This window comes from Lissotriton vulgaris, chromosome 3_1 (assembly GCF_964263255.1).
Source record: "Lissotriton vulgaris chromosome 3_1, aLisVul1.2, whole genome shotgun sequence".
Lineage (NCBI taxonomy): Eukaryota > Metazoa > Chordata > Amphibia > Caudata > Salamandridae > Lissotriton > Lissotriton vulgaris.
In genome coordinates, this window is record NC_141689.1 from 89,153,104 (window position 1) to 89,166,341 (window position 13,238).

Consider the following 13,238-nt stretch of genomic DNA (forward strand, 5'->3'; position numbering starts at 1 on the left):
TATCAGTCTCCAATTTTTTGTAATGATCTGTTTGACTTTATTAGATTTCGGATTAAAAGTCAAGACACACGTCATCTGTGAAACATCCTGTTTGACCTTGGGTGTCAGCAAGGTTTCAAGGGGGGTATACCACACCCTTTTCAACGCAGCCCTTATCAATGTTCTAGGGTAATCCCTGCTGCTATACAACATTGCTAAAAGGCATTTACATTAACAGCACCAATAACTCTTGCGTTGATGTGACCTATGGGCTTTGCCAATGCTTGTTAAGGATAGTCACTGGCTATGTAACAGATCACTATTTAGATTAATCTGCTGTTTGTGAGTTTATCTTATGAATATTCTGAAAGTCTTGCATGGATCAGGTTGATGGAATACAACAACTGTTGCTTAGTACTTGTAGGTCCTATGTAACAGGCCGCTATTCCTCAGAATTGTATTTCCTCTAAAGAATTTCTCGAATGGAGTCAATAATATCAGGTGCTAATTCTAAGATGTGTTTCTGAATGTGGTGCTTGAATTCCATTTCTGGCTGTTGTTCAAGCACTGATCCTCCCACCCACCTGTTCTTACAGATCTACCCACCGATAAACGTGCTTCCATCCCTGTCCCGTCTGATGAAGTCCGCCATTGGAGAGGGCATGACGAGGAAGGACCATGGGGATGTTTCTAACCAACTGGTGAGTGTTGTCGGAACTGAAGACAATGGAACCCTTTTCAACCAGGCTGTCTTCAAAATGAACTGTCTCGCTATCGATTGCCAACTGACTGCATAATATATTATTAATAGCCATAAAGTGATACCGGGCACCTCTTGTTATGTTTTGGAGTTTCCTAAATTTTAAGAGTCATCACATGCCAATCACTATATATATTGAAAGGTACCAGAATAGGGGCAGGCAAGAAGAAATCTCCAGCCCCACACATTATCCGCCAAAAGAATGCTTGTAATGCCTATCTGCCACCATTCTAGAGGGCATATTATCAAGGGGGCGATAGGCAATTTTCACCACTTTAGCAGCCGTTTTTGGCAGCTAAGCGGCAATAATACTATCGCCCTATTAGCAAGCTATCGCTAACAGCAGTTAGCGACAGCTTGTAGGCGATAGCGAGCGGTTTGGGGCCGCTTTGCATGTCAGCGATATTGATCGCTAATGACATGCAAAGTGGGCGTACCCAACCTGTTAGCGACTGAAAGCAGTCGCTAACATCGCTATCGCCTATTAGCTAACATCGCTATCGCCTATTAGCAACACAGGCGTAGCGATGGAAATATTCGTGTCAAGCGGTGTACCTGGGAATGCCACTCTATTTGTTCAAGCATCTGCAGCTGGTACAATATCAGGCAGCTCGGCTGATCATTCGACAACCAAGATGGCAACCAGTCACTCCAGCGCTCAAAAAAAGGCATTGGCTCCTCATTTCTCAGCTCTGTGCTTTCAAAACAGGCTGCCTTGTGTTTAAGGCCCTGTATGGCAAAAGTCCTGTATTTATTAACAACTTGTTATCTAGGTATGCCCCAATACGAAGCCTCCGCAATGCCCATCTTTCTTTGCTATCTATTCCAAAGTTTAAGCGAGTCCGTCAAGGTGGCTGCAGATTTGCGGTCCTGGCTCCTAAACTCTGGAACTCTTTCTCTTTGGTAATTCGGTCTTGTACTAATACTATGCGATTCAGGAAGCTTCTTAAGACCTGGTTGTTCCGGCAAGCATAGAATATGGTGCAGTGGAAAGCATTGCTGTCTGTTTAGTCTGCCTTGTAGCATATTATGTTTCTGGTCAGCGCCATGAAGCCACCCGGTGTAAGTGCGCTTTATAAATATCCACTAACATTAACATTAAGTGCAAATATCTCCAAAAACTAACACCTGCTCAGACCAGTTCATAGCCATTATATCCAATGGGAGGTGGATATAATGGCTAAGACCCTGTTAGCGATAATGCGTGAATATCGCTGTATTCTCAGCGATATTCACGGATTTTGCCGCTATCGCTGGGAATTTTATCGCTTTTGAGATAAACGTTGCTAATAGCACGTTATCTCAGCGATAAAATCCTGTGATGCACGGCGATAAAAAAATTGCCGCTAACCCTACTTAGCGATAAATATCGCTATTTGTTAATAATATGCCCCCAAGTTTGATGCTTGTATAGACGCCTCCTACAGTAAAATCAAAAGAACAAAAACTATGGAGAACAAAAAGCAAGAGTGTAGAGCACTGTATTCCTCCTGGGTGATGCCCCCAGTCATAACTAGTGAGATGCATTGAAGATCAGGTCATGACTGAGGTGCCTTTCTTGCAGTGAGACAAAGAGAAGCCTGAGGCGGTCATCTTCGGCCTGCATTTTATTCTAAATGTTAATCCCACTTCTGTTTCAAGACCTTTTCTTACCACAGCCATTTGCGGTTCCTCTTTTCTAATGTTATTGATGACATCTTCACCTACCAACTTTTTCAGAATCATAACTTGCTTCTGTTAGGAATTCATTTCTCTATGCACTGCACCTTTAAAAGAATATGTTTGGAAAACTCTTGACACACACTCTTTACATTTACTTTCTAAAGTCTACAAAGAACCTTAGCCCCTCCAGTAGCTTGTTAGCTTTACATGCAGGGAAACATTAAGGAGCAATTTCATCCACCTTTGACATGTGACATGCACCAAGGGCCTGATCTACAAACCCATTTTGAGGTCACAAAGCCTGTGTTCGTCCCGTCACAGGGTTTGCGAATGTAAAGTGGCTTTTTGTTACATACTAAACCCATTAGGTAGCACTTTACTGAATCACAAAATGGGTTTAAAAACCTATAATGAATAGCTGATTGAAGGGGAGTGTTTAGGGTATTTCTTCCAGAATAGCAATGGGTTAAGGTTTTAGGACTGAAATCCAGTAGCAAAACCCTGACATTTTTCTGACAACTCAAAGGCTGTATTAGCCCATTTGCAAAGGATAATTAATGTCAGTAAAAGTAAAAAAAGGTGAATGTAAAAATTTGAAAACCGTTTTTTAGGGACAAGGCAGGCTTCCACGGGATCACTGCCAACTCTCAAACAAACCAAAAAGACCTTTTCTTTTTAAATGCAAACCCTGTTTCCTTTAAGGAAAACAAACTGAATTAAAAAAAATGACTTTAGTTAAAACTCGATTACAGACATGGCGGTCTGTTGACCTTAGCATTCCACCATAATGAGTTGCAATTTTTGACCTACCTCATGAATATTGATGAGGTCGGTCAGATTGTGACCCGCTATGGCTTGACATTTTGTGAACTGACTTATCAGTACATAGGTCTGTTAACAAAATTAATTCGCAAAAGGTTGGTGCACAATCTAAACTTCGTACACCGGGCTCCAAGACTGCTTAGAACAAGGAAACCTCTTAAAGAGGGTGTCAGCTCTGAGTTCAGTAGCAAAGATGGAAGGAAAGACAGGACGCAGTTTATGTCTTGCATAAGCATAGCAGGATGGGATGGGATGGGCTGGGGAGGAAGGAGTTTCCATTAGAAAAAAATATATATTGGGCAAAGAAATCCTGGGTAACAGAAGTAATAAATAAAAATGTGTGAAACTACAAGCTTCAAGATTTATTCAAAATGTCAGTCCCTCACTTTTTTGTATACTTTACTGGAGTGCAGCAGAAAGTCAGATAAACAAAGACTAGTGGAGTGTCTTCCTTCCCCGGGTCAGTGGGGTCCTCTGGAATGTTAAAATACCTAAGTAGCTCTCTGGAAGTAAAACCAGTGCCTCCTGCACCTTCTGCCCACATTACGATCACTGAAATATTAGTGATAACATGGGCACTATCCTGGGCTACACTGGAAACCATAATCCCCCTTGGCACAAATGTTCAAACAGCCCAATAATTTAGTATGCAAAGAGTAGTATAGAGCCATGGGGACATGAACATGCTCAGATGGCACAATGGCCTGTCCGACCCTGGCATTAGCTCAGCTCTTTAGTACTGTCAGAAAACTCAGAAGGAGGGCTTTTTTGCATGAGCATGCATATCCAAGCAGGCAGAAACCCATCAATGCTGTACGGGAATGGGGGAAATGGGCCATCACTTCACACTATCCAGTTCCGCAAACCCAGATTTAAGATGTGTTAAGTTATAGCTGGCATTGAGCTACTGAACTTTACTAGGTATTGAAATCAGTAACTAAGAAAATGGTTTTCTGTTGCAGTACCCCACACGTTTTCCCTGGCTTTTAAAACAACTTTGACTGTAGAGTACTGGGTCCCTGCTGTCCAGGTTCCCAGTACCAGATGATTTCTCCTAAAACGGATCCACCATTGTCCCTTCATGCCCATGCAAGTCCCTGTTTCAAAGGTACATGGACGGAACAGGGTCCTCTAGGGACCCCTCACGTAGGCAGGTCATGCAGTCTGCCACTGCAGCATGCATGGCCTGGTGCAGACAAAACAACAAAGTCGACATGGCACACTGCCTGTGTGCCATTCCAGCTAGCACTGCCCAAGATATAGGTAAGTCACCCCTTTAGCAGGCCTTACCAGCTCTAACGCAGGGTGTATTCCTTAATCTTGTCAGTGCCAGGGAAGGGCTGTGGACATGATAACTCGAGTTCCAAAGCACCATGATGGCTTCACTGAAACCAGCAGTGGTTGGTAACAAACAACTCCTTGTAATTAATCCACAATGATGCCATGTACTCAGAGGGCACATCAGAGGTGCTCCCTAACAACCTACCGACCCTGGTGTAGGCAATGACTGGTTTCAGTCAACCTGCCTCACACAAGAATTCTTCTGGACCCCTGGGAGGAGAGCCTCTGCCAATGCTGTGCAATAAATGTCTTACACTTCGCTGTGTTAGACCTAAGGCTACCCTACCATTAATAGAGTAGTTTGTGTTTTACATTGAGCCCTGTACACTTTGGGGAAACCCCATAACTCTGTGCACAGAATAAACCGCCTTGTAGCATACCATATACAGCGGCAGCTTCTAACAGCAACTTTAAGCCTGGCGCTTACATGGGATGTAAATGCATGTGAACTAATTTACAAATGGTTGCTTTTGTACTATGAATGAGGGATCTAAGACGTATTGTTAGTGTTCCTTTTTGTTAGGGCTTCATTCCTCTGCCCCCCACTCTATTGTTTCTCTTTGTTCACTTTGGTATGCTGCCTCCCTTAAACACGGTCCTTCTTCTTCCGCTTGCACAGTATGCCTGCTACGCCATTGGGAAGGATGTCCAGGCCATGAAGGCAGTGGTGGGAGAGGAGGCCTTGACCTCGGATGATCTTTTGTACCTGGAGTTTTTACAGAAGTTTGAGAAGCAGTTCATTGCTCAAGGTAAGGACCTGAACAGGAATACCTTGCTGGCAAGAATTCTCAAAGCCATAACATCAATAAAATGTCAACGTTTCTTGTTCCTCTACAGGACTAAATAAGTGGTGCCCTGTTTTGTTTGTTAGAAACACTTACTGTATGAACCTCTGATGTTTGTTAGCAAAATAATTGAATGATCCTTGCAGCAGGACCTGTACCACAGTTTCATACAGCATTTAGGTATCCCACACCTATGCATTCTAGCAATTGTGTAAGATGTTCCAGACTACAACTATCAGGTACCCATCTATTGGGTAAAGGACCCTCCATCCACTCTCTTAGTGGCAGGCTTCATCATCGGGTCTCATCCTGGTACGCTAAATACCAGGATAGGCTCTAACTCAGTGGCAGGAGTACTTTGATAATGTTTGGTGGTAGAGGGATCTAAAGATGCTTTATTAAAATACACCAAGGCTATCCCAGTCCCCCTTTATTTTGGGTGCCCCTGGTACTGTTAAAAATAGGGCAAAGTAGATACAGCTGGATTTTATTTACTCAATCATCCTGCTTGTTCGCATGTTTCAGCCAGATGATTATCAGCCCCTATGGGTCAACAGTGTCAGCTTAGGCTAATACGTTTAACTCAAAATTAGTGGAATCTTCTTGCCACAATTTCAATTTGTTCAACTTACTGCCCATGAAGAATTTATGCAGCTGGGAGATTACCAATCCATAATTTTGCAGTGAAATGTGTTACTTTTTGACACCTGTTTGCTTTTCTCCATTTTTGTAGGACCCTATGACAACAGGACTGTCTTTGAGTCGCTGGACATTGGCTGGCAGCTGCTGCGAATCTTCCCTAAGGAGCTCCTAAAACGTATTCCTGAGAGCATGCTGGCTGAGTTTTATCCCAGAGAATCCAAACCTTCCAAGGAGAGTGCCTGAACTAACCTGTCAATGTGCTGAGCAGCCTGCCAATCAGATGACAACAGACGTCAGTGTTCAGCATCCTGCCAATAAGATGACAGCAGACATCTGTGCTCAGCAACCTGCCAATCAGATGACACCAGACGTCCGTGCTCAGCATCCTGCCAATCAGATGAAAGCTAAAATGTGCCTCGTACTGTGCTTTATTTATTTGTGAGGACACAATCCTTTTATTATATTCTCTAATTTGCTTCAAATAGTTTCATAAATAACAATGGAAAAAATACAATATATTCCCTTCTACCTGTGTGCTGTATTATTTCATGGCTCAGTTCAGGTCTAATTTAATGCGTAATTTAAAGTGTTTTGTGAGTCTCAGATATAAAAAGGGATCAAGACACAGAGAGCAAAAGTGGAATGTAAATTTAATAATAGATTTGGTCTTGGGAGGCAAGATATTTTTGCAGACATTTGCAATATGCAGAAAGACCTGGCAAACACATAGCATATTATACAAATAACGGAGTGGCCCAGCAACAAAGTCCCACTAGCCCTGTAAGACAACCATTGGGTGAAGTGGGCTGACCCATTGCTCCATGCGGTATGCTGTGCTGGGCAGAAGCAAAATCTGAATGACTCTTGAAGAGACCAATGGATGTTAGTTGGCTGAAAGTGCCAGCACGTATGTAAATATTTAAGAGTTATGTTTCAGTGTCTTTGAAACATACTTCTGTAGTCCTGAAGAATACAAATACAGAGAAGTGGGTTCTTCACAATGATGCCTTAGTAGATAATTCTTCACACTAATGCCGTAGTAGATGGTTCTTCACATTGATGCCTTAGTAGATGGTTCTTCACAATGATGCCTCAGTAGATGCCTTGGTAGATGGTTCTTCACAATGATGCCTTAGCAGGTGGTTCTTCACAATGAAGCCTTAGTAGATGGTTGTTCACAATGATGCCTTAGAAGATGGTTCTTCACAATGAAACCTTAGCAGATGGTTCTTCACAATGATGCCTTAGTAGATGGTTCTTCACAATGATGCATTAGTAGATGGTTCTTCACAATGATGCCTTAGCAGATGGTTCTTCACAATGAAGCCTTAGCAGATGGTTCTTCACAATGATTACTTAGAAGATGGTTCTTCACAATGATGTCTTAGAAGATGGTTCTTCACAATGAAGCCTTAGTAGATGGTTCTTCACAATGAAACATTAGTAGATGGTTCTTCACAATGAAACCTTAGCAGATGGTTCTTCACAATGATGGCTTAATAGATGGTTCTTCACAATGATGCCTTAGCAGATGGTTCTTCACAATGATGCCTTAGCAGATGGTTCTTCACAATGATGCCTTAGAAGATGTTTCTTCGCAATGATGCCTTAGTAGATGGTCTTCACAATGAAGCCTTAGTAGATGGTTCTTCACAATGATGCCTTAGCAGATGGTTCTTCACAATGATGCCTTAGAAGATGTTTCTTCGCAATGATGCCTTCGTAGATGGTCTTCACAATGAATCCTTGGTAGATGGTCTTCACAATGAAGCCATAGTAGATAGTTCTTCACAATGACACCTTAGTAGATGGTTCTTCACAATGGTGCTATAGTAGATGCCTTAGTAGATGGTTGTTCCCAATGATGCCTTAGTAGATGGTTCTTCACAGTGATGCCTTAGTACAAGGTTCTTCACAGTGATGCCTTAGTAGATGGTTCTTCACAATGACGCCTTAGTAGATGGTTCTTCACAATGATGCCTAAGTAGCTGGTTCCTCACTATAGTGTCTTAGTAGATAGTTCTTCACAGTGGTGCCTTACTAGATGCCTTAGTAGATGGTCCTTCACTGTGATGCCTTAGTAGATGGTTCTTTTCTGTGATGCTTTATTAGATGGTTCTTCACAGTGGTGCCTTTGTAGATCCCTTAGTAGATGGTTCTTTACAGTGATGCCTTAGTAGATGGTTCTTCACAATAATGCCTTAGTAGATGGTTCTTCACAATGATGCCTAAGTAGCTGGTTCCTCACTATAGTGTCTTAGTAGATAGTTCTTCACAGTGGTGCCTTACTAGATGCCTTAGTGGATGGTTCTTCACAATGATGCCTTAGTGGATGGTTCTTCACAATGATGCCTTAGTAGATGGTCCTTCACTGTGATGCCTTAGTAGATGGTTCTTTTCTGTGATGCTTTATTAGATGGTTCTTCACAGTGGTGCCTTATTAGATCCCTTAGTAGATGGTTCTTTACAATGATGCCTTAGTAGATGGTTCTTTTCTGTGATGCTTTATTAGATGGTTCTTCACAGTGGTGCCTTATTAGATCCCTTAGTAGATGGTTCTTTACAATGATGCCTTAGTAGATGGTTCTTCACAATAATGCCTTAGTAGATGGTTCTTCACAATGGTGCCTTAATAGATGGTTCTCAACAATGGTGACTTAGTAGATGGTTCTTCACAATGGTACCTTAGTAGATGGTTCTTCACAATGGTACCTTAGTAGATGGTTCTTCATTTACAATGATGCCTTAGTAGAATATGAAATGTCAGTCCTGGAACCAGTTCAAATATTTCTTCCTTCCTTTGAAGTATTTACCACTACCACTGGGGGTGGTTAATGCATGGGTGGCCACAAAACAAAATGTGTTGCCAAAACATTTGTCATTTTCCCCTTGAAGTACTGATAAAGACAGTAATGGCTGAACCCAAAACAGTGGTCCCATCTGTAAAATCACCTAGGCTGGTTTTCTCACTGATAGTCAAAGGTCGCAGATCAAGACATGACACATTGAAGGAGATGAGGGACACTCTTTCACAGATGGAGGCAGGAGCACCCAGTATAGCAGTACTGCAAAGAAGGTTCCCCAGTAAGGGAAAGATAGATGATTTCACATTCTCATATCATTGAACAGCAGATGCAGCTACACATCAATCAATCAATCATGTGTAAAGCGCACTACATACCCGCCAGGGTCTCAAGGTGCTGGGGGCGAGGAGGGGGCGCTACTAACCGAACAGCCAGGTCTTGAGTATCCTCCTGAAGGTCAGCAGGTCTTGGGTATGTCGTAGGCTCAGTGGGAGGGTGTTCCATGTCTGCACTGAATGTTGTTTAAGGGCTTACTGAAATATCTTTCCATGTTTGTGATGTCATCAGTTAAGCAGCTGCATTCTTAGAAGCACTTATATTCTTTTAAAACGGATAGGGAGAGATATTCCCACCTATAGCATTCATCATTTTTGGTGCGTAGGGCAAATGGGGTTTTGGGTGTTAACTGCAATTCTATTTTCATTTCATTAATTTTCAGGAGTTCAATATTTTGGGGTTTAAGTATTTTGGTTCTCTATTGATGCTGCTTTTTGACAGTCCTGTTGTTAATCTTTTTTATTTTTAATAGGTCTCACTGAATGTGGAGTATGAGGAGCCTCCATTATTCTCTTTCACCTCATTCTACTGTTGATTTCTCCCATGATTCTTCCCTATTATCTCATCCTGCTGCTGACTTCTTCCTACACCATGTGTCTTCCTTTTAGGTCTGGCTTGACAGGCTAGGTGTCTGAACACTAAGGGGCTGATTCTGATCCCGGTCGATAGCGTACCGAACGTGAGTCGCTCGGAAAGAACACGGGTCGGACGCGTCTCTTTCCGACCGACTCGTAAAACTTACCGACCGAGCTAGTACGATGCGATCGTACGCGTTGTTTCCAACCGACATGTATCCGCACCCGAACCGCACTGACCGACTCGGTCGGAAACGACTTGCATCTTGCAATGGAGTCGTTTTCCGACTGAGCCAGTATGATGCACTTCTTGAACGGTCCGACCGACTCGTTCCGTACGACTCGCGAAAGGTGTCGGAGCCTAACTTTGGGGGTCCGTGTCGGACCCCCCCACCCCCCAAGACCCGTATCCGTCCGACTCGCACACGGGGATACCCATGGGTCTCCCCAACACAGGTATGTACGGTGCGGATCGCACTGGCGCGTACCGCTGTAGGGGGCGCACTTTACAGCGACGTGCCCATTCAGTCAAGGGTAGCCCGTGTACGATTCGTACGACGGGCTCCCATTGACTTCAATGGGAATCAGACCGACTCGCACCCGGTAGCACACGAACGCATCATACTTCCCCGGTTGGACTGCAGGTCTCTGATTCGGTCGGAAATCGTAACGACACAGGCTCGGTCGGAACGGTTTCCGACCGAGATCGAAATCGGCACCTTATTGTTACCAATTATTTAATATACACACAGAGTCGGCTTTGGCTTTGCCCAAAGGAGTATATTCCTCTCATTGCATGGTATTGGATGTTTGGTGTATTATTCTGCTTCCACGGAGTGCTTACATTAACTGAGGGACTATTGTACATCTCAAATGTACGCTGACTCATCTCACAGTGAATTATTTATCTCATCCACAGAAATCAATCTTTTTTTGATTTGTTTTTCCCTGCAGCAACTTTTTATAATTTTTTGTGAAGAATGGTGTGCGTTTTGTTTTCCCTGTCTTCATCTCTGTTTTCACATAACATAAAGCTTTGCCATAGTCAATACATAAATATTTTATGAGCTAATTCATGCAAGTACAGACATGCACAAATACTGTTACCATGTGCTGAAGTAAACAAAACAAAAGATTTGGTGGAATTAATCTCAGCCACTGGTAAGTATTTGCCCACACTCCAATCATTCATTATTTTGTCAACCATGCCACCTCTGATTAAAGCCAGCCACATTCTAATCAGTGTTGGGCTTGCTCCGGTAGGGACAGTCCAGCTCGAAACGCTAAGCCAGGTCCTCTCTGAACCAGAACACTAGCCCCCCAAACCAGGCTCAGCCTCCTCATTTGGGAGCCTCCTGGTGCTAGTGGCACAGTGAGCACAGGACCTATGTTTAGCCATACCTATGGCCACTTAGTGCGTTGCATCAAAGACACAAAAGGGGATGAAAATAATGCTTGCAAATAGTCTAACCAGTGGCAGTCATTGAGGTTAGCATCCAACCTATAGCTTTTTTGACCACCATGCCTCCTCAGGTTAGACCCAGCCATAAGAAAATCAGCGTTGGCCCTGCTCCACTAGCACCAGTCCAGCCCACACTGCCAAGTCAGGTCCTCTCTGAACCAAAACATATGTAGTCCAAGATTGTTTTTGGCCGATTTTGGCCTCTACATTTAAGTGCAGTTTGGTTTCAGTGGCACAGTGAGCACCTGCTCAACCTGGGCATTCTCTTGGTCACTTAGGGTGCTGCATCAAATACACAAATGGTGATGGGAGGAATGCTTGCAAATAGTTTAACCACTGGCAATTGCTCGAGTGCATTCCAACTCAGTTTTATTGCCCATCATGCCACTTCAGATTAGACCCAGCCATATGCAAATCAGTCTTGCCAGTTTCGGCTGAACTGTTCGTATTGGAGCAAAAACTAAATTTATGTGCATGTGGCTTAGTTTAATCCTAGGTGGCAGTGTGTGGGAATGCTACCCTGAGGTAATGGTTAGACTATTTGCAAGCATTCCTACCATCTTCTTTTGTGTGTCATTTTACTCAGAATAGACCTCTGCACACATGCATGATCTTTGCATGCACTGAGGTGGGATCAAAATCACCACGCTTGCTATGGTGAACATGTGGCTGGGGCACAAGCTCTCCAGAGCCATGTGGATGGTCCTTTCGCAATCCTATTTTGAGCTCCAAATTGTCAAGAGAATCCCACCATTTTCCTCAGGCACAAAGAGAGTCCAACTAGCATGAGCCCCACCTCTCCTCAGTCTTTCTCCCAATACTTTGTGTTCAGTTGATATGGATCTGTTAAAAGCTAAATCTGGCAAGTCACTATGTAGAGAAACATTGGTGACGAGTTATGGTCTACTGGACCTTTAGGGCAAATATTTCTATAACTGCACATCATAGAAGTGGTTCACCAGTGAGTCTGAATGGACAGAACCCAGGGGAATCATAAAAACTCTTGTCCTACTTGGGTAAGAAAGAGGTGGGATGGGCCACTACAAAGTAAGGTGGGCCAAGAGCAAAAGGCAGTTCATGAGCAGGCACAGGCCTTTGACTGCCACAGTGTGTCTTCAGTTCCAAGGTGATGCAGGTGTGATCTGTGTGGGCAAGACCAGATGGGAAGCAGGTGGCTCCTGCACAGGTACTCTTCCAAATATCATCTGCCGTGCATGTCTCAGTCAGCTGGGTCTTTAAATAGATGTCCAGCTTCTGTCATTTGCTCTGCTCTTTTAGGAAGTCCTAGAGGTCTTTTGGCAAGGGCATGGCAACAAGCCATCTCTGGTTTTAGGCTGTAAGGGAACAATAGCAAAGTCCCGGGCAAGCCTTATACAGAGGACCTTTTGTCTGGTTGGGTTTTGAATTCTGTTGCTTGAACATAAATTACCTTGAAAAACCAAGCAAAACAGTAATTTGGCTAAACAGGAACAGTTTGTTTAATTAAACAATGTGGCTTCCAGGTCGCTCCACCTACCGCACTGCCCCAGTGTGCCTGGTCTCCACCACTGCTTCCTGTTTGTTGCCACCGCTGCCTCCAGGGACTCCGCCCTCAGGCCTTCCCCCTCGCCACCACCTCCGCTCTCCTTCCCGCCGTCTCCTGCCTTTCCCGACCCCCGCCGCTGCTCCTCTGTGGCCCCGCCCCCTTCCTCATCACCGATCCCCATTCGCCGCCCCTCTCCCGCCTCCCAGCTGCTCCTCCCTCCCAGTTGACTACATATAGCTGGGACCGCACGACAGTGAGATGTGACCCTTCCAGGTCACTCCACCTACCGCACGGCCCCCGTGTGCCTGGTCTCCACCGCTGCTTCCTGCTCGTTGCCGCCGCTGCCTCCAGGGACTCCGCCCTCAGGCCTTCCCCCTCGCCGCCACCTTCGCTCTCCTTCCTGCCGTTTCCTGCCTTTCCCGACCCCCGCCGCTGCTCCTCTGCGGCCCCGCCCCTTCCTCATCCCCAATCCCCATTCGCCACCCAGCTCCCGCCTCCCAGCTGCTCCTCCCTCCTCCCGCCCCCCCCCCCCCCACTCTCCATTT

General features: G+C 44.5%; 1 protein-coding gene across 1 annotated transcript in view; it reads left to right on the forward strand.

The window, feature by feature from the left end:
* The window catches only part of LOC147726007 (V-type proton ATPase subunit B, kidney isoform), a 257,085-nt gene extending 250,566 nt beyond the window's left edge, over positions 1-6,519 (forward strand). The window contains exons 12-14 of the mRNA XM_086960126.1: positions 576-680; positions 5,184-5,313; positions 6,083-6,519. Of these exons, the coding sequence (XP_086816252.1) occupies positions 576-680; positions 5,184-5,313; positions 6,083-6,234 (387 nt within the window). The 3' untranslated portion in view covers positions 6,235-6,519. The remainder of the gene's footprint in view (positions 1-575; positions 681-5,183; positions 5,314-6,082) is intronic.
* Positions 6,520-13,238: the final 6,719 nt, after the last annotated feature.